Source organism: Procambarus clarkii, chromosome 4 (genome assembly GCF_040958095.1).
Source record: "Procambarus clarkii isolate CNS0578487 chromosome 4, FALCON_Pclarkii_2.0, whole genome shotgun sequence".
Taxonomy (NCBI): domain Eukaryota; kingdom Metazoa; phylum Arthropoda; class Malacostraca; order Decapoda; family Cambaridae; genus Procambarus; species Procambarus clarkii.
The window spans coordinates 3,511,518-3,534,404 of NC_091153.1; the positions used below are offsets into that span (position 1 = coordinate 3,511,518).

General features: G+C 43.0%; 1 protein-coding gene across 1 annotated transcript; it reads right to left on the reverse strand.

Annotated features, from left to right (window-relative positions):
* Positions 1–3,854: 3,854 nt before the first annotated feature.
* Positions 3,855–19,516, reverse strand: LOC123748782 (uncharacterized). The gene is made up of 8 exons (XM_069332405.1): positions 18,497–19,516; positions 18,038–18,172; positions 16,162–16,270; positions 15,591–15,718; positions 8,537–8,690; positions 7,524–7,668; positions 4,701–4,864; positions 3,855–4,054 (listed from the first exon to the last, which is right to left on the reverse strand). The coding sequence occupies exons 1-8, from the start codon at positions 19,390–19,392 to the stop codon at positions 3,983–3,985; spliced, it is 1,803 nt and encodes a 600-aa protein (XP_069188506.1). The 5' UTR covers positions 19,393–19,516; the 3' UTR covers positions 3,855–3,982.
* Positions 19,517–22,887: the final 3,371 nt, after the last annotated feature.

The following is a 22,887-nucleotide window of genomic DNA, read 5'->3' on the forward strand; positions in this document are numbered from 1 at the left end:
ATGAACATATCCACAAGGGCCGTGACGAGTCGCTCAGTCGATTAAGGCAGCGTCTAGGATCCTCTCGGACGTAGGTTCGAATCCTCGTCACGGCCCTTGTGGATGTGTTCATTTGTCATAATCTCCATCTACAGGTAATATATCAAGTTCATCTGTAGTAAAGTACAAAGTACTCATTTAGTACTTTGAAGACCCTAAATTTCTTTGTCGTCATCACGTAATCTTCTCCCTAATTTTCCTTTGATATTTCTGAAGACAAAATCTTAGGGGTTTGTGTTTGTCTTCTACAAGAACTTCATACATTTCTTCTAGAGTTTTCTTGTTTATTTTGACCGTTCTTGCTAGTAAGGTACAAAAACAGTTCAGCGTGGACTTCATCAGTAATAATTAGTTCATGTACAATTTTCTTATTTTTCGATAAAGATTTTTTTAGGGTAAAAACCCAAACCAACTGGGTGGCTGGGTGACTGCGGGTTATTAAACTAGGTGGTTGACTGACTGGTTGACTGACTGGTTGAATGGTTGACTGACTGGTTGAATGGTTGACTGACTGGTTGAATAGTTGACTGACTGGTTGAATAGTTGACTGACTGGTTGAATAGTTGACTGACTGGTTGAATGGTTGACTGACTGGTTGACTGGCTGGATAGCTAAATTGTTTGATGAATGGGCGGCTGGCTTGACGGAGGACCAGTGTTCACAGTGTACCAGTGTTCACAGTGTTCACAGTGTGCCAGTGTTCACAGTGTACCAGTGTTCACAGTGTACCAGTGTTCACAGTGTACCAGTGTTCACAGTGTACCAGTGTTCACAGTGTACCAGTGTTCACAGTGTGCCAGTGTTCACAGTGTTCACAGTGTACCAGTGTTCACAGTGTACCAGTGTTCACAGTGTTCACAGTGTACCAGTGTTCACAGTGTACCAGTGTTCACAGTGTACCAGTGTTCACAGTGTACCAGTGTTCACAGTGTTCACAGTGTACCAGTGTTCACAGTGTACCAGTGTTCACAGTGTACCAGTGTTCACAGTGCACCAGTGTTCACAGTGTACCAGTGTTCACAGTGTTCACAGTGTACCAGTGTTCACAGTGTACCAGTGTTCACAGTGTACCAGTGTTCACAGTGTACCAGTGTTCACAGTGTACCAGTGTTCACAGTGTACCAGTGTTCACAGTGTACCAGTGTTTACAGTGTACCAGTGTTCACAGTGTACCAGTGTTCACAGTGTACCAGTGTTCACAGTGTACCAGTGTTCACAGTGTTCACAGTGTACCAGTGTTCACAGTGTACCAGTGTTCACAGTGTGCCAGTGTTCACAGTGTGCCAGTGTTCACAGTGTACCAGTGTTCACAGTGTACCAGTGTGCCAGTGTTCACAGTGTACCAGTGTTCACAGTGTACCAGTGTTCACAGTGTGCCAGTGTTCACAGTGTACCAGTGTTCACAGTGTACCAGTGTTCACAGTGTACCAGTGTTCACAGTGTACCAGTGTTCACAGTGTACCAGTGTTCACAGTGTACCAGTGTTCACAGTGTTCACAGTGTACCAGTGTTCACAGTGTGCCAGTGTTCACAGTGTACCAGTGTTCACAGTGTACCAGTGTTCACAGTGTACCAGTGTTCACAGTGTACCAGTGTTCACAGTGTACCAGTGTTCACAGTGTACCAGTGTTCACAGTGTACCAGTGTTCACAGTGTTCACAGTGTACCAGTGTTCACAGTGTGCCAGTGTTCACAGTGTACCAGTGTTCACAGTGTACCAGTGTTCACAGTGTACCAGTGTTCACAGTGTACCAGTGTTCACAGTGTACCAGTGTTCACAGTGTACCAGTGTTCACAGTGTACCAGTGTTCACAGTGTACCAGTGTTCACAGTGTACCAGTGTTCACAGTGTGCCAGTGTTCACAGTGTACCAGTGTTCACAGTGTACCAGTGTTCACAGTGTACCAGTGTTCACAGTGTTTACAGTGTACCAGTGTTCACAGTGTTTACAGTGTACCAGTGTTCACAGTGTACCAGTGTTCACAGTGTACCAGTGTTCACAGTGTACCAGTGTTCACAGTGTTTACAGTGTACCAGTGTTCACAGTGTACCAGTGTTCACAGTGTTTACAGTGTACCAGTGTTCACAGTGTTTACAGTGTACCAGTGTTCACAGTGTACCAGTGTTCACAGTGTACCAGTGTTCACAGTGTACCAGTGTTCACAGTGTACAAGTGTTCACAGTGTTTACAGTGTACCAGTGTTCACAGTGTTTACAGTGTACCAGTGTTCACAGTGTACCAGTGTTCACAGTGTTTACAGTGTACCAGTGTTCACAGTGTACCAGTGTTCACAGTGTACCAGTGTTCACAGTGTACCAGTGTTCACAGTGTACCAGTGTTCACAGTGTACCAGTGTTCACAGTGTTTACAGTGTACCAGTGTTCACAGTGTACCAGTGTTCACAGTGTTTACAGTGTACCAGTGTTCACAGTGTTTACAGTGTACCAGTGTTCACAGTGTACCAGTGTTCACAGTGTACCAGTGTTCACAGTGTTTACAGTGTACCAGTGTTCACAGTGTACCAGTGTTCACAGTGTACCAGTGTTCACAGTGTACCAGTGTTCACAGTGTACCAGTGTTCACAGTGTACCAGTGTTCACAGTGTACCAGTGTTCACAGTGTACCAGTGTTCACAGTGTTTACAGTGTACCAGTGTTCACAGTGTACCAGTGTTCACAGTGTACCAGTGTTCACAGTGTACCAGTGTTCACAGTGTACCAGTGTTCACAGTGTACCAGTGTTTACAGTGTACCAGTGTTCACAGTGTACCAGTGTTCACAGTGTACCAGTGTTCACAGTGTGCCAGTGTTCACAGTGTACCAGTGTTCACAGTGTACCAGTGTTCACAGTGTACCAGTGTTCACAGTGTACCAGTGTTCACAGTGTACCAGTGTTCACAGTGTTCACAGTGTTTACAGTGTACCAGTGTTCACAGTGTACCAGTGTTCACAGTGTTCACAGTGTACCAGTGTTCACAGTGTTTACAGTGTACCAGTGTTCACAGTGTACCAGTGTTCACAGTGTTTACAGTGTACCAGTGTTTACAGTGTACCAGTGTTCACAGTGTGCCAGTGTTCACAGTGTACCAGTGTTCACAGTGTGCCAGTGTTCACAGTGTTCACAGTGTTCACAGTGTACCAGTGTTCACAGTGTACCAGTGTTCACAGTGTACCAGTGTTCACAGTGTACCAGTGTTCACAGTGTTCACAGTGTACCAGTGTACCAGTGTTCACAGTGTACCAGTGTTCACAGTGTACCAGTGTTCACAGTGTACCAGTGTTCACAGTGTACCAGTGTTCACAGTGTTCACAGTGTACCAGTGTTCACAGTGTACCAGTGTTCACAGTGTACCAGTGTTCACAGTGTACCAGTGTTCACAGTGTACCAGTGTTCACAGTGTTTACAGTGTACCAGTGTTCACAGTGTACCAGTGTTCACAGTGTTTACAGTGTACCAGTGTTCACAGTGTACCAGTGTTTACAGTGTGCCAGTGTTCACAGTGTACCAGTGTTCACAGTGTACCAGTGTTCACAGTGTACCAGTGTTCACAGTGTTCACAGTGTACCAGTGTTCACAGTGTTCACAGTGTACCAGTGTTCACAGTGTACCAGTGTTCACAGTGTACCAGTGTTCACAGTGTACCAGTGTTCACAGTGTACCAGTGTTCACAGTGTACCAGTGTTCACAGTGTTCACAGTGTTCACAGTGTACCAGTGTTCACAGTGTACCAGTGTTCACAGTGTACCAGTGTTCACAGTGTACCAGTGTTCACAGTGTTCACAGTGTACCAGTGTTCACAGTGGAGCTGCTCCTTCAACAGGTGTCTGTGGAGGTCCTCCTCCAACAGGGGTGTCTGTGGAGGTCCTCCTCCAACAGGTGTCTGTGGAGCTGCTCCTCCAACAGGTGTCTGTAGAGGTCCTCCTCCAACAGGGGTGTGTGGAGCTACTCCTCCAGCAGGAGGTAGTGGTAGAGGGTGTGGAGCTCGTCCTCCATGTCCTGCAGCAGCACCTGGGCCTACCTCGCCAGGAAATAAAGAGACACAGAGTTACAGCTCCAACATCTGCGCCCTGTGTCATAACACTCCACTTGTAAACACTGAAACATTATAAACAGTAATGTTGAGAATAACAATATTTCTTGAACGCTCAGGATCATAACTTAGCAGCAATGTGAACACCAGAACCACACCTTCATCTTATACTCTGAACCCTGACTTCCTGACCTCCCATGACCCCGTCTTGACCTCCTCTTGACCCCGTCTTGACCTCGTCAGTGTATGTGCTAAACAACCAAGAGGTACTTACACAACCCTGGTATAATTCCTACCTTAACATTTTAAGCAAGTCACTTATACACCATTGTAACTCATGCACCATTGTAACTCATGCACCATTGTAACTCATGCGTATCTACCGCCACCTACTTAACTCTTCGTAATAGGGAGGGGAACAGGACCCCCAGCCAGCCCCATAAATTAACATGAGTGTCCAGAGTTCTGCTCCAGGAGACTTGCCATGTTCTTCGTTGGGTTCATCGTGGTCATGGACAGCAAGCAGTCATTCTTATATTATTAATGTTTCGCTCTCTCTCTCTCTCTCTCTCTCTGTCTTTCTCCCCTCTCTGTCTCTCTCTGTTTCTTTCTCTCTCTCTCCCTTCTCACCTCCTGGCGTGAGTGGATGAGGGCGTCATCAACGTTGACACCCACCCTGACCACGCCCATGTAGCTGGCGAAGGACACGCCCACTCCCACGGGGGCACGATTGGGCACCCAGAAGAGCAGATCCTCGACTGTGTCGCCCCACACAGAGACCTCCTGCTGGGGACCTGCCGGAGGGAGGGAGTGCTGCTGAGTGTGAAGTGAGAGCGATTATCAGAGCCAGGGAAGAGGATTACAGACAAGTATAATACACGATTAGAGACGAAAAAATATACGATTAGAGACAAGAATAATACACGATTAGAGACAAGAATAATACATGATTAGATTAGGCGAACAGTGGAGGGGGGGAAATATCAGGGAAGAGCGCCAAGCCATCACGACAATATAGCACTGGGAAGGGGTCAGGATAAGAATTTGGGATGGGACGGTAGAAAGGAATGGTGCTCTCTCTCTATATATAGAAAGGGAGAAAGAATATAACGTGCCCCGCTCCTGTGCCAGGTAAGTTACGGGCTCACCATAGCCCGTGCTACTTGCCCCGCTCCTGTGCCAGGTAAGTTACGGGCTCACTATAGCCCGTGCTACTTGCCCCGCTCCTGTGCCAGGTAAGTTACGGGCTCACCATAGCCCGTGCTACTTGCCCCGCTCCTGTGCCAGGTAAGTTACGGGCTCACCATAGCCCGTGCTACTTGCCCCGCTCCTGTGCCAGGTAAGTTACGGGCTCACCATAGCCCGTGCTACTTGCCCCGCTCCTGTGCCAGGTAAGTTACGGGCTCACCATAGCCCGTGCTACTTGGAACTTGTTCCGAGTAGCTGAATCTATAACAATAACATCATACAACGTGAGGAAGGGAGAAGAACAGATCATTAGGGTTCTTATTTTTTTTTATCTTTATTTAAGAAAATATAATATAAATCACATATACATAAGTTTTACAAGGCAATTATACATTACAATTCTTATGGAAGCTTACGGTGGTACAGTGTGACTCAATAGTTCTGGTGTAATCAATTCGTAAACGTACTGTATTCAGCCCATTAACTTAATAATTAATTCAGCCCCAAAAAGGCCCATTTGGGGCCTCGTAGCCTGGTGGATAGCGCGCAGGACTCGTAATTCTGTGGCGCGGGTTCGATTCCCGCACGAGGCAGAAACAAATGGGCAAAGTGTCTTTCACCCTGAATGCCCCTGTTACCTAGCAGTAAATAGGTACCTGGGAGTTAGTCAGCTGTCACGGGCTGCATCCTGGGGGGGGGGGTGTATGTGTGTGGTATGGGGGGGAAAAAATAGTAAACAGTTGAGAGGCGGGCAGAAAGAGCAAAACTCAACCCCCGCAAACACAACTAGGTGAATTAATCAGTTATGATAGTACTTATAACAACTATTTAGTCAAACGTACAAAAATTACACTGTTGGACCCCAAAATGTTCACGTTTTGTATTACGGAATTAGCTCAAAAGTCTTAATAAATTAAAAAAATAACTACTAAAAAGTTATTGTCCAAGCAATCCTAGGCTTAAAAAAATCTGATATCTTAGGCTTAAATAGTGTATACTTGTGTTATACCAGGCTTAAAAAAATATTTACATTTAGTTATTTACTTTATTTATCATTACCTCTACAAATTAATATAGTACATAAGGTGAACATTATAGGCGGCAACAGTGCATTTTTGTACGTTTGACCGAATGGTTGTTATAAGTACATTCGTTTCAGGGGAATATTCCTTGGTGAACTGAGGTCAGATTCACGAAGCGGTTACGCAAGCACTTACGAATATTTGGACCTTTCAATTAAGATAACTTATATTGCATGAACAAACCCACAAGGGGCCGTGACGAGGATTCGAACCTGCGTCCGAGAGCATCCCAGACGCTGCCTTAATCGACTGAGCTACGACATGGTCACAACTCTTGTGGATTTGTTCATTTGATGCATCACGCTATTGTGATTTCTGTGTGCTATATTGAATCTCTGGAATGAAATTGTTTGCTAGTCATTTTAACACAATTGTTGCTTGATTGTGCCCTTGATAATTGTAAATTATATTCAAGATGGCTGACATACCCAAGCAAGAAATATCCAAAGGGCTGATAAAGCCTTTAGAGTACTGAAACCATCAACCTCACGGCATTCAAAATATATAATCTGGAAAGAACAAGGAGTGAAATATCAGAATCCTAATCTAATCTACACAATAAAAAACTAATTGGAGTGAGGGATACGATGCCAGATGTAGAATAATAAACAATGAGATGAAGGACTACTGGAGGAGATAGAACCCCGAGCCAACATCCGGGGTCTATGAGTTAACATTATATCAATATGAGAAATGAAGGAACGGGACAAGCTTCCGCAGGAAGTCCCCGACTTAGCCAGACTGTGATGGCTGCGTGGAGTCTCTGGCCCGCCAACAACAATAGCTTTACTGGTCATGCTGCTGCCATTCAAACATGCAATGTCGAAATGCTATCGAAATCCATGTAATACTGACGAGGCCCTGGACCCAGATTCACGAAGCAGTTACGCAAGTATTTACGAACGTGTACACCTTTCCTCAATCTTTGACGGCTTTGGTTACATTTATTAAACAGTTTACAAGCACGAAAACTTGCCAATCAACTGTTATTGTTATAAACAGCCTCCTGGTGCTTCGGAGCTCATTAACTGCTTAATAATTGTAAACAAAGCCGCCAAAGATTGTGACAAGATGTACAGGTTCGTAAGTGCTTGCGTAACTGCTTCGTGAATCTAGCCCCTGGACATTGACCGAGCATATGAAACAAAATAGTAATAATATATGGACAAGTAGAGACACTAACCTGGAACGTTGCTGGCTGCGAGGGTCACCCCCTTGCCGGAGACCAGGAGCTGGGCCACGCGGGCTGGGAGGACCTGACTGATCACCCTCACCACCCAGAACACCGCCTCCAGGGTCGGGTCTCGCTTCATCCCGTCCAGCACCTTCTGCAAGTTCAAGGGCGAACCTCAACGGGGAGTTCTTATGCTGGAGTAGTAACCCCTCTAATGGCTTAGTGCTTTATCCTGATGGTGCCATCTTTAATGATAAGGTATCTTATCCTTTATTAAGGTTGGGACTTTAAGGGAAAGGTGCCAACCTTACCTTCGTCGGTACAGCGTTGACCTTGAGCTGATTGTTGGGATGTCATGTGTAGTGATTTCTTGATCATTAATACGTATGGAGTGAATTTGGTGGGCATGGTATTTGAAGAGGACATTGTGTATGATAGGACATAGTGTTTGATGGAAAAGACATTGTATATAATGGATATGACATTGTATATGATGGAGATGACATTATATACGATAGAAATGACATTGTATTTGATAAAGAGGACATAAGGTCTGACAAAATATCTCACTCAGACATAAAAGATTGAAAATACCAGTATTAAAAGTTACTCGTTAAGGTCTGCCATCCGTGTATGTGGAATGACACAGAACGTCCACCAGACAGTATAACCCAGATTCAGGTTGAGTACCGCTACTTTTAGGCACCAGAAGCTTTTGAATGATTTGCAGGCGAGGAGTCACAATAACGTGGCTGAAGTATGTTGACCAGACCACACACTAGAAGGTGAAGGGACGACGACGTTTCGGTCCGTCCTGGACCATTTCCAAGTCGATGCATCAAGTCGGACCATTCTCCATCAACTTGAGAATGGATGGTCCAGGACGGACCGAAACGTCGTCGTCCCTTCATCTTGAATGATTTCATCCATTCCCCATATACGAGAATGTCAACGTGCCTCATCAACTGGTGGCACAGCACCGCCACAACCTCATAACCTAGCTTCACAACACCTGCACGTACCTTAGTGGCTGCCAGCCTAGCGGTGGGGGTGAGGGCTCGGCCAGCCGGGAGGTTGACGGTGGCGACGGAGAAGCAGTTGGTGAGCGCACTAGGCTGCCGCCCACCGTGCAGACTGACTGGGATCGCGGCCGTCACCTTCGGCACGTCCTCTGACCTGCGGACGTTTCAGCACTTACAACTATGGCAGAGGTGCGTTTCTCATTCACGTCAGGAGTATGAGAACGGTACTCGCTTGCTGGACGGCATTCAGCTCCTGGGCTCCGTCATTTAATCCCCGGTCGCCCTGTGCAGTTACTCTTTACACACTCGCTTCATATATAACTTCATTGTCTGGATGCTACGGGTCATCTGAGTTGCTAATTTTCATCCTGTTTATACTAAACATTTCGTTTTTGTCCTCTTTAGTCAATGCCTCTGAGAATTTTATATGTCGGGGTCATGTATCCTCTTTCCCTTCTCTATTTTTTTTTAAGTGTAGTTGAGTTTAGTTCTCTCAGCATTTTCTTGCAGCTCAGTGTTCAAGGGGCTAGTACGATTTTTTTTTTTATAATCAACTACATTGTTCAGTGCCATAAGAAAGTATTTTAGCAATATTTTTTTAGATTTATTTTAAAATTTCGGACAACTTACTTTTTTTTTTAGTTTTTAAATGTCATTTATTTATTCATATACAAGATGATGCAATGTTTACCCGAGGCAAATATGGTGGCGGGTGAGTAATACATTCTTGCAAAGCCATTAGCACGCAAAGCGTGTACCCTAATTTGGTTGACTGAGGATGAATTTCCAAGAACCACTAGGCTCTTGGATGAAGTGGATGCCTCTACTCCCTCCTTGTAGAGGCATCCACTTCACGGAGTCACGTGGAAGGGAACTATCAGGAGAAAGCGCCAAGTCATTGCGACTATATAACACTGGGAAGGTGGGTCAGGATACACCATTTGGTCACCATTTGGTCCGGGAGACATCTCCCGTCACGCAGGGTGCAGTTGCGCCTCCATACATCTCCAGTGTCATCTTTTTATACTGGTAATGGCTCAAAAGGGCCACCACTTACGGGCTATTTCTTACGCAACACATTAAGGAACCAACACGGGAAAATAATATTTTAGATTTAGTGTTAACAAACAGGGAAACGCAAATTAATGACATCGAAATAGGGAGTGAGCTAGGGAGCAGTGATCACAAAGAAATCAGATTTAGCATAGAATGGAATAGACCAGTAGGAGAAAATTCTGTTAAAGTGCCAGATTTTCGAAAAGCTGATTTTAATAGCCTAAGAAATTTTTTGGGTCAAATTGATTGGAAAGTCTTGGGTATGGGGTGTGGGCCGGTCTTGGAGCGAGACATGAACCCAGCGATAGGTGACTTAAATGGGGATTTCGATGTGGATTCAATATATAACTTATTTAAGAATATTCTAAACAAAGCACAGGAACGTAGTATACCATACAAATTGAATAGATCGAATACTAATGACCCAAAGTGGATAACAAAGAATTTGAAGAACCTTATAGGTAGAAAGAGAGCTTGGTACAAAAGGATTAAAAATGGGGAGGTCACTTTAGAACAGGAATTCGTACAACTGGTTAGAAATGTTAAAAAAGAGATAAGGAAAGCAAAAAGAAACTATGAAGTTCGCATAGCAGGGCAAGCAAAGACAAATCCTAAAGGGTTTTTTCAGTTATATCGTACTAAGACTAGGGAAAGGATAGGTCCATTAAAAACTGAGACAGGTCAAATAACAGATAGTGATGAAGAGATGAGTAGTATTTTTAATAAATATTTTGTATCTGTATTTACTAAAGAGGAACTTAACAATATGCCTTCCGCCGAACAAGTCTATGTGGGTGGGGACGAGGACAGGTTGACGAGTTTAGCAGTTACCAGGGAGGATGTTCTTAAACAAATAGTAAAACTCAAACCAAACAAATCCCCAGGGCCGGATGAAGTGTTTGCCAGGGTGCTTAAAGAATGCAAAGAGGAGCTTTGTGACCCACTGTCAACCATATTTAATAAATCAATAGAGTCAGGCAGAGTGCCAGAGTTTTGGAAAGTTGCTAATGTGATACCAGTTTTTAAGAAAGGAGATAGATCACTTGCGTCTAACTATCGACCAATTAGCCTAACGTCTATTGTGGGAAAGTTACTCGAATCTATAATAGCAAATAAAATTCGTCTTCATCTTGAAAAACATAAATTAATAATTGAGTCGCAACATGGTTTTATAAATGGCCGTTCATGTTTAACAAATTTGTTATCTTTTTATTCTAGCATTGTTGAGGCAGTTGATAGTGGTAAGGATTGCGATGTTGTATACCTTGACTTTAGCAAAGCTTTTGATACAGTGCCACATGAAAGACTGATTAAAAAAATAGAGTCTCATGGTATTGGGGGTGCTATATAGAAAGGAGATAGATCACTTGCGTCTAACTATCGACCAATTAGCCTAACGTCTATTGTGGGAAAGTTACTCGAATCTATAATAGCAAATAAAATTCGTCTTCATCTTGAAAAGCATAAATTAATAATTGAGTCGCAACATGGTTTTATAAATGGCCGTTCATGTTTAACAAATTTGTTATCTTTTTATTCTAGCATTGTTGAGGCAGTTGATAGTGGTAAGGATTGCGATGTTGTATACCTTGACTTTAGCAAAGCTTCAAGCACGGGTTGGACAAGTATATGAGTGGGATTGGGTGGTTATAGAATAGGAGCTGCCTCGTATGGGCCAATAGGCCTTCTGCAGTTACCTTTGTTCTTATGTTCTTATGTTTTGATACAGTGCCACATGAAAGACTGATTAAAAAAATAGAGTCTCATGGTATTGGGGGTGCTATATTAAGCTGGATTAGGGCATGGCTATACCAAAGGAAACAGAGAGTTAGTATAAATGGAATCAAGTCAGAGTGGGAAAATGTTGTAAGTGGAGTGCCTCAAGGCTCTGTCCTGGGACCTCTGTTGTTTATAATATATATAAATGATTTAGATTCAGGTTTGAGTAGCAACATTTGCAAATTTGCCGATGATACGAAAATCGGTAGGGAAATTAATTCGGAGGAGGACTCACTATCACTTCAAGTTGATCTAGATAGGGTTTTGAAATGGTCAAAGGATTGGCAGATGCAGTTTAATGCTGATAAATGTAAAGTTCTGAGGTTAGGTAATGATGATAGAGTTACAAGATACGAGCTAGATGGTGTTGTGATTGCGAAGTCGGATTGCGAAAGGGATCTGGGAGTTATGATTAGTAAGAATTTAAAACAAAAGGATCAATGCATAAATGTTCGTAATAAGGCAAATCGGACACTTGGATTTATTAATCGCAGCGTTAGTAACAAGACACCTGGTGTGGTTCTCAAGCTATATCTTGCTCTAGTTAGGCCCCATTTAGATTATGCAGTTCAGTTTTGGTCGCCATATTATAGAATGGATATAAATTCACTTGAACGTGTTCAGCGTAGGATGACTAAGTTAATTCCCCAAATTAGAAATCTTTCATATGAAGAAAGATTAACAAAGCTTAAGTTGCATTCACTGGAAAGGCGAAGAGTTAGGGGTGACATGATAGAGGTTTACAAGTGGATGAATGGACATAACCGGGGGGATATTAATAGGGTATTAAAAGTATCAACACAGGACAGAACACGAAACAATGGATATAAATTGGATAAGTTTAGATTTAGGAAAGACTTGGGTAAATACTGGTTCAGTAACAGGGTTGTTGATTTGTGGAACCAATTGCCGCGTAACATTGTGGAGGTGGGGTCCCTCGATTGTTTCAAGCACGGGTTGGACAAGTATATGAGTGGGATTGGGTGGTTATAGAATAGGAGCTGCCTCGTATGAACATAAGAACATAAGAACATAAGAACATAAGAACAAAGGTAACTGCAGAAGGCCTATTGGCCCATACGAGGCAGCTCCTATTCTATAACCACCCAATCCCACTCATATACTTGTCCAACCCGTGCTTGAAACAATCGAGGGACCCCACCTCCACAATGTTACGCGGCAATTGGTTCCACAAATCAACAACCCTGTTACTGAACCAGTATTTACCCAAGTCTTTCCTAAATCTAAACTTATCCAATTTATATCCATTGTTTCGTGTTCTGTCCTGTGTTGATACTTTTAATACCCTATTAATATCCCCCCGGTTATGTACATTCATCCACTTGTAAACCTCTATCATGTCACCCCTAACTCTTCGCCTTTCCAGTGAATGCAACTTAAGCTTTGTTAATCTTTCTTCATATGAAAGATTTCTAATTTGGGGAATTAACTTAGTCATCCTACGCTGGACACGTTCAAGTGAATTTATATCCATTCTATAATATGGCGACCAAAACTGAACTGCATAATCTAAATGGGGCCTAAATGGGGCCAAATCATATGGACAAGTATATGAGTGGGATTGGGTGGTTATAGAATAGGAGCTGCCTCGTATGGGCCAATAGGCCTTCTGCAGTTACCTTTGTTCTTATGTTCTTATGTTCTTATATGGTGTTGTGATTGCGAAGTCGGATTGCGAAAGGGATCTGGGAGTTATGATTAGTAAGAATTTAAAACATAAGGATCAATGCATAAATGTTCGTAATAAGGCAAATCGGACACTTGGATTTATTAATCGCAGCGTTAGTAACAAGACACCTGGTGTGGTTCTCAAGCTATATCTTGCTCTAGTTTGGCCCCATTTAGATTATGCAGTTCAGTTTTGGTCGCCATATTATAGAATGGATATAAATTCACTTGAACGTGTCCAGCGTAGGATGACTAAGTTAATTCCCCAAATTAGAAATCTTTCATATGAAGAAAGATTAACAAAGCTTAAGTTGCATTCACTGGAAAGGCGAAGAGTTAGGGGCGACATGATAGAGGTTTACAAGTGGGTATTAATAGGGTATTAAAAGTATCAACACAGGACAGAACACGAAACAATGGATATAAATTGGATAAGTTTAGATTTAGGAAAGACTTGGGTAAATACTGGTTCAGTAACAGGGTTGTTGATTTGTGGAACCAATTGCCGCGTAACATTGTGGAGGTGGGGTCCCTCGATTGTTTCAAGCACGGGTTGGACGGGCACGGGTAGGTTTACAAGTGGATGAATGGACATAACCGGGGGGATATTAATAGGGTATTAAAAGTATCAACACAGGACAGAACACGAAACAATGGATATAAATTGGATAAGTTTAGATTTAGGAAAGACTTGGGTAAACACTGGTTCAGTAACAGGGTTGTTGATTTGTGGAACCAATTGCCGCGTAACATTGTGGAGGTGGGGTCCCTCGATTGTTTCAAGCACGGGGATAACATAACAAGGGGGGGGATAACATAACCTTGTTGGACATAACAAGGGGGATATTAATAGGGTATTAAAAGTATCAACACAGGACAGAACACGAAACAATGGGTATAAATTGGAGAAGTTTAGATTTAGGAAAGACTTGGGTAAATACTGGTTCAGTAACAGGGTTGTAGATTTGTGGAACCAATTGCCGCGTAACGTGGTGGAGGTGGGGTCCCTCGATTGTTTCAAGCGCGGGTTGGACAAGTATATGAGTGGGATTGGGTGGTTATAGAATAGGAGCTGCCTCGTATGGGCCAATAGGCCTTCTGCAGTTACCTTTGTTCTTATGTTCTTATGTTCTTATGTTAACTAGAGCAAGATATAGCTTGAGAACCACACCAGGTGTCTTGTTACTAACGCTGCGATTAATAAATCCAAGTGTCCGATTTGCCTTATTACGAACATTTATGCAATGGGCCAATAGGCCTTCTGCAGTTACCTTTGTTCTTATGTTCTTATTAAGCTGGATTAGGGCATGGCTATACCAAAGGAAACAGAGAGTTAGTATAAATGGAATCAAGTCAGAGTGGGAAAATGTTGTAAGTGGAGTGCCTCAAGGCTCTGTCCTGGGACCTCTGTTGTTTATAATATATATAAATGATTTAGATTCAGGTTTGAGTAGCAACATTTGCAAATTTGCCGATGATACGAAAATCGGTAGGGAAATTAATTCGGAGGAGGACTCACTATCACTTCAAGTTGATCTAGATAGGGTTTTGAAATGGTCAAAGGATTGGCAGATGCAGTTTAATGCTGATAAATGTAAAGTTCTGAGGTTAGGTAATGATGATAGAGTTACAAGATACGAGCTAGATGGTGTTGTGATTGCGAAGTCGGATTGCGAAAGGGATCTGGGAGTTATGATTAGTAAGAATTTAAAACAAAAGGATCAATGCATAAATGTTCGTAATAAGGCAAATCGGACACTTGGATTTATTAATCGCAGCGTTAGTAACAAGACACCTGGTGTGGTTCTCAAGCTATATCTTGCTCTAGTTAGGCCCCATTTAGATTATGCAGTTCAGTTTTGGTCGCCATATTATAGAATGGATATAAATTCACTTGAACGTGTCCAGCGTAGGATGACTAAGTTAATTCCCCAAATTAGAAATCTTTCATATGAAGAAAGATTAACAAAGCTTAAGTTGCATTCACTGGAAAGGCGAAGAGTTAGGGGTGACATGATAGAGGTTTACAAGTGGATGAATGGACATAACCGGGGGGATATTAATAGGGTATTAAAAGTATCAACACAGGACAGAACACGAAATAATGGATATAAATTGGATAAGTTTAGATTTAGGAAAGACTTGGGTAAATACTGGTTCAGTAACAGGGTTGTTGATTTGTGGAACCAATTGCCGCGTAACATTGTGGAGGTGGGGTCCCTCGATTGTTTCAAGCACGGGTTGGACAAGTATATGAGTGGGATTGGGTGGTTATAGAATAGGAGCTGCCTCGTATGGGCCAATAGGCCTTCTGCAGTTACCTTTGTTCTTATGTTCTTATGTTCTATTCATGCCCGTGCCACCTCTTGGGTGGCTTAATCTTCATCAATCAATCAATCGGTCAGGATAAGGATTTGAGATGGGACGAGGGTTGAACGGCGACCTGCGTGGCGCGAGACCGTCGCTCTACCGTCCAGCCCAAGTGGTTGGTTTTCCTGTAGGGGTGCTCCCTGAAACTCTGGTTCCGTACCTGCGGGAGAAGTGTTTGGAGAGGGCGGCAGCCAGGCAGGTCATGAGGACGTCGTTGACGGTGGCGTGGGCGGCCAACTTCACCTTCTTCAGCATCGCCAGCGGCATGGCTCTCGACGCTGCCATCACCTGGAGCAGACGAGCCGCATGGTCAGGTTCAGGGGCCAGATTCACGAAGCAGTTACGCAAGTACTTACGAACGTGTACATCTTTCCTCAATCTTTGATGGCTTTGGTTACATTTATTAAAGAGTTTACCAGGATGAAAACTTCCCAATCAACTGTTGTTATTGTTATAAACAGCCTCCTGGTGCTTCGGAGCTCATTAACTGCTTAATAATTGTAAACAAAGCCGCCAGAGATTGAGAAAAGATGTACAGGTTCGTAAAGTGTATGCGTAACTTCTTCGTGAATCTAGCCCTAGTCCATACTGTCGCGATAACAGTCCCTAACGCATTTGACCATCTAACAATTAATCTTAATCGATTTAAAAAAATTCTTAAAACTGTTTACCCGGAGGCAGAGTAGAGAAAAGGCTGACTTTACAACACTAATCTACAGAAGAATGTTTACCTTCCTGCCGGAGAGGGGGCGACCGTGGAGGCTGTTGTAGTCGAAGTTGGCCACCACCTTCAGCAGTCCCAGAGGCAGCACCAGCGCCGACCACACCATCAAGGCCGCTCTGACACCCAACATTACCAAGCACACTTGAATGACATTGTCTAGATGTACAACTATTCGGTATAATAATTGGTCTGTATCTGTTACCAATATTTTTACCGGGAAGCAATTGGTCAGAGTTAACGTGTCTTGGTTTTGACTTTGAATTATTTTGGAAGTGCTGAGTCGGTTATCGATCAGAATTCCTATTGGGAAAAACCTTTTATCTTGAAATATAAGATAATGTACACGAGAAGTTACGGCAAGAATGTGGAGAACGCAGATTATGATAATTTACAAAACACACGCTAATTTTCCATTATTGTTTATGTAATGCTTCAGTATGCTAAATAGGAAAGGTTACTTATACAAAATAATAATGGATAGTTTGATGGTGTTTCCCCTCTGGACTGCCACGCTGTGGTGATGGAAAAAATGAAACTAGCAGCCTTGGATCCCTAGTTGTTTTGATGTACCTGGAACCTATCTCTCTATGCTTGGCACCATACTCCTGTGGGCCACCAGTGAAGGAAATGTACCAGACCATCGAAAGAGATATCTCAATGCACACTCGACTTCTAGAGATTCAGAAGGCCTAGCCAACTGCAACAAACGGCACAGGGAGACGAAGTCCAGCACAATAGGTCAGGGCCTATCCTGGGACCTCTGTTGTTTATAATATATATAAATGATTTAGATTCAGGTTTGAGTAGCAACATTTGCAAATTTGCCGATGATACGAAAAGTCAGGGCTCTGTCCTGGGACCTCTGTTGTTTATAATATATATAAATGATTTAGATTTAGGTTTGAGTAGCAACATTTGCAAATTTGCCGATGATACGAAAATCGGTAGGGAAATTAATTCGGAGGACGACTCGCTATCACTTCAAGTTGATCTAGATAGGGTTTTGAAATGGTCAAAGGATTGGCAAATGCAGTTTAATGCTGATAAATGTAAAGTTCTGAGGCTAGGTAATGATGATAGAGTTACAAGATACGAGCTAGATGGTGTTGAGATTGCGAAGTCGGATTGCAAAAGGGATCTGGGAGTTATGATTAGTAAGAATTTAAAACAAAAGGATCAATGCATGAATGTTCGTAATAAGGCGAATAGGACACTGGGATTTATTAATCGAAGCGTTAGTAACAAGACACCTGGTGTGGTTCTTAAGCTATATCTTGCTCTGGTTAGGCCCCATTTAGATTATGCAGTTCAGTTTTGGTCGCCGTATTATAGAATGGATATAAATTCACTTGAACGTGTCCAACGTAGGATGACTAAGTTAATTCCCCAAATTAGAAATCTTTCATATGAAGAGAGATTAACAAAGCTTAAGTTGCATTCACTGGATAGGCGAAGAGTTAGGGGTGACATGATAGAGGTTTACAAGTGGATGAATGAACATAACAGGGGGATATTAATAGGGTATTAAAAATATCAACACAAGACAGAACACGAAACAATGGGTATAAATTGGATAAGTTTAGATTTAGGAAAGACTTGGGTAAATACTGGTTCAGTAACAGGGTTGTTGATTTGTGGAACCAATTGCCGCGTAACGTGGTGGAGGTGGTGTCTCTCGATTGTTTCAAGCGCGGGTTGGACAAGTATATGAGTGGGATTGGGTGGTTATAGAATAGGAGCTGCCTCGTATGGGCCAATAGGCCTTCTGCAGTTACCTTTGTTCTTATGTTCTTAATATTTTACTTGTAGCTTTCTGTTTCTTTGTCTGAATTGGCAAGAGGAGGAGATCCAGTATTTAATAGTGCCAGGCGGAGAGGACCTACCTGACGATGGTGCTGGGGGGAGGTGGGCCGACGCGGGGTGGTTGAAGGGGAGTGTCCACCAGCGCTTCCATCCACAGACGAATCAACGACACTCCATCGGCGATGGCGTGGTGGAGGCGGACCACAGCGTTGTACCTGCCGTGACACCCTGTATGTCAACTCCAAACACACACCCCGTATGTCAACTCCAAACACACCCCGTATGTCAACCCCACACCTAGTATAAACTGTGCTCATCGAGGCTCTGCTTTTATGATTGCTGGTCGAATGTCCAGGCTACGTAATGCTTGATTATAGCGTTGTGTTACCTAGTATCTAAACAGGTGAACGCCCCCTTGGACACGTGTTTACATAGGGAAGCGGTGAGAGAAGCCACCAGCGATTCCCTCACCTCCTCAGTAAATTAAAGTACAATTACTATACTGTGGTAATTTTAGGGGGGTAAAATTGGCAGCGTACCTGTTATCTTCTCTGGCGAGCAGGATCATCTCCCAGGGTGGACGGTCGGGGGGGAGTGCCGCCTCGCCCTCCTCATTCAAGTATCGAAGTACCAACTCATCGTCGTCAACATTGGTGGCTGGAGTGGGACCTGCCGGAGCCGCGTCAGCGCTATGGGATTCGGCTTGATGCGAAGTGTTCCCCGAGTCAGCCTCTGATGAGTACAGCTTGCGCAAGTTGATCACCCGCACGTGGTTCTCTATCTTGAAGTCCTCGACGTTGGTCCACGAGTTGTAGCCGTAAGTCTGAGAAAAGACCTGTCGAAATTTTTTGTATTTATATTCTCCCTTGGAGTCTTTCTTGTCCATGATCATTGTTTGGATGTGTCGAGTGATTTTATCGAGGTTCGGAACGCCGGACAGTACGATTGAGATTGTGATAAATGGTCGACTTTCTTGAGATTCGACGCCCCACATGTTATCCATTCCTTCGACCTTCGTGACGCACGATCCAAACTTGAGGGTATAGAGGAGACTGACGCAACAGGAACACCCCCAAAAGATGCATGTAATAGGAAGCACCAACGGCACTGACACCAACAGGAGGGCGAGTCCCAAAAACGTCTTGAAGGTGTTAACAACGACGACATCGTGGAACGTAGCATTCCACTTCTCAGTCAAAGAATTCGTGGAACGGAGGAGTCTTCCTGTGCCTTGGAAGCATGTCACCAATGCCAGGAGAGTGGTTGTGCCTAGAGATACATCCTGGAGCGGAAGGTCGATTCCCTGCAGCCAGTCGACCTCGACGGCTCCTGTGGGCTGGGGGCCGGGGAAGTGGGTGTCGTTGGTTGGTCTGGTGGTGTTGGCGATCAACCAGGAGTAGATACGGTGTTCCAGAGGGCGGACGATGGCTGTCATGATGTTATCAGTGACAGCCAAAACCACCACCACTCATCAACCGGGAAGATTGTCTCCAGCTATCGGACAATGCTATATAAGGCTTGGCATATTTACATTTCTTGTTTCTTGAGTCTCGGGCTGTATTACCTAGTATATACAAAAAATAAAATAGATAAATTTCATGTTGAAAAATGAAGCCGATTGATTACAAAATTCAAATAATAAACAATTTAGTCGTCCTAGGTTTGAGATTGTCTGCAATAAACAACGTAGATTTACACACAGAAATCACAATAGCGTGATGCATCAAATGAACAAATCCACAAAGGCCGTGACGAGGGTTCGAACCTACGTCCGAGAGGATCCCAGACGCTGTCGTAGCTCAGTCGATTAAGGCAGCGTCTGGGATCCTCTCGGACGTAAGTTAGAACCCTTGTCACGGCCCTTGTGGATTTGTTAACGCAGATTTATTAGGCACCCTTCCACACCTGCGTGGGGTGACTTTGTTTGGCATGTCACTCAAGGAAGGCTTCCAGTATAAGCCTATGTATACCCATCCCATTCAAAAATTCTCTGAAATATTTTCTAGCAACGTAACTTACCATCACAATCATCACCACCACCACCACCACTACCACCACCACTACCACCACCACCACCACCACCACCACCACCACCACCACCATTACCACCACCACCACCACCACCACCACCACCACTACCACCACCACCATTACCACCACCACCACCGCCATCACCACCATTACCACCACCACCACCACCACCACCACCACCACTACCACCACCACCATTACCACCACCACCACCGCCATCACCACCATTACCACCACCACCACCACCACCATCACTACCACCACCACCATTACCACCACCACCACCGCCATCACCACCATTACCACCACCACCTCCACCATGACAACACTCAACACTACTATTACGACAAACACCAACAACAGCATCATTATCGTCATTTTTAATGTCACGCAAAATTGTGACCGTTCGTCAAAGAGTGAAAATAAAGTGTCTCATTATAAAAATCAACCACTTATCTTAATTTCTGATGTTGGTATAATCATGGAACTAATGGCTCGGGATTAAATTTATTTGAATTTACCTGAGAGCCACTATCTTTTTAGTGGCCCTTGTGGCATTTACGACTTTGGCGGGTAGGCGGTTCAATTGTATGGCTGAAAAAGCATCTCCTGTTTTCCCGTCCTGCATTGTGGCTTGTTGAGCTTAAAACCGTTACTCCTTGTTCGTGTTACATCTGCTCCTCTGAAGTTGGATCAATATCCTCTAAATTGTTCAGTATTTAAATGTTTCAGTGATATCAGCCATGTCATTTGTGGTATGCAATGTTGTTAGTCCTGTGGCTCTCAACTGTTCCTGGTATGAGAGTTGACTTAGTTATGGAGTGATTTTTGTCGCCCGGCGTTGAACTTTCATCAAAGCAGTTGTCTTTCTGAAGATGAGGGCTCCATGTTTGATTACAATAATTGTTCAATATGTGTCGGGTTACCACCATTACCACCACCACCACCTTAACTTAACTAGTTAAGTCTAACAAAGGCTTTTGAAGTACTTGTTCATGTTTAGCAGATTTATTTATTCAATAATGTTTTAAATATATATGACGAAAGCAAAATGGTGAACGAAAAGTATAATATTGTGTTTCAGTGTGCTATTAATTAGGCTCCTTATCGATGACGTGTTATCAATGACTTCATTCGTAAGTGAACATTATATATAGGCAGATATATACTAAAAAGACACAGTCGCTTAAGGCGCGTCTGGGATCCTCTCGAACGTAGGTTAGAACCCCCATCACGGCCCTTGTTTTATTTGTTCTTACTAAAAAGGCTCAAACCTTTACCGTCATGGTGCAAACATGAAGTCCTGAATGTAAAATGTATTAGTATGGCTGAACATTAGCGGTATTCCACAAGCGACAGTCTTCGGACCAGTTCTTTTCTGAACAATCTGCTCTCGTACATATAGAAATGAAGCGCGTCAATGACTGGGCAAGTACAACTCAAACCGAACTTGCAGGCATATACCTTGCCACTGAATTTTTAAAAGACAAAGGCAGTGGACTTATATACTGTGACTCGCAGAGTGCACTCCTGGCATTGAACGTACGTAGTAGTGACACCCAGAAAATAGTCAGTGATATTCGAATGAATGTTTTAGCTGCTAAAGAAAACAGATTTGAAATTAAATTCCTTATGGATACCATCACATGTTGGCATCTCAAGGCATGACACTGTTGATATGCTTGCAAAGACAGCCTGTAGAAAACCAGTGGTAGAAATTGATATGGGTGTTTCATTAGCAGTGACAAAGAGAATACTTAAACAAATATCTAATGAAGATCTCACCGACCTAACAAATTCACAAAGACCGGAAAGTTGCAGCATTAAATATTATGATAGATATCGTGAGGAGACATTCACATATGGGACTAATAGAACAAGAACCCGGCAATGTAATGTTATAGTGGCCAGAATATGCCTGGGATATAGACGTATCCGGCAGCTTTCTCAAAACCCAAATGTCGAGTACACAATGTGTCAACTTTGTGAAAGAGAAAACATGCACTCTCTTGAACATTATATTGTAGAATATCCCATATTGACTGACTTTCGCCCTCCTGGGCTAAGGTATGCTGAACTGTGTAATTACTATATGAGTACTGGAACACTTGATGATATATTGGACTTGTACCCAAGATTAACCATGTAATGTATCAATTATACAATGTATGTATGTGATGTAACTATATAACCTCAGCTTGTAAAAGCACCTTAATCACCTTCAGTGATTAAGTGCTTAATTGCACACTAGTTTCTCTATCAGCTATCTCACCCTGTCAGACAGTAAAATGAGACAAATGTATGTGAATGCATGTGTGTGTATATATGTATGTATATGTACGTATATGTGTGTGTGCGTATGTATATGTATGTGTATGAAGTATATATGGAAGCTGATTAGAATTACATTTCACCTTTGTAAATGGACATTAATGACACCATGTAAAAGACACATCGAACACTTTATGTAGGGCATACGTAAATCTGTGTATCTATGTATTTACGTATGTAGGTTAGCTTAGCATTTTAAAAGCACCGAATCACCTTCTGTGGTTCATTGTTCAATAAACCCTTGAACAATATGTTTAACACATCTCTAACCCTGTCCATGGAGGACAGAAGAAAATGTATATATGTCGGTTAGCATTGTAAATGTGTGGCCACGTCTGTGGTAGAAAATAATAATAATAAAAAAAGTTATTTTCTTAATTTAAATAAATAGCTGCAAACCGGTTAGATCTGCCAATGACAGGATCGTAACCCCGAATTAGATCACATTGTAAATTGGATTAGTAAATGTTAAATTGATTGTTAAAATGTTAAATAAAATGATTATTTGTTAAAATAGACACTGCAATGCACAATGGATGAACACTAGAAATGTTAGTAAGAAACACTA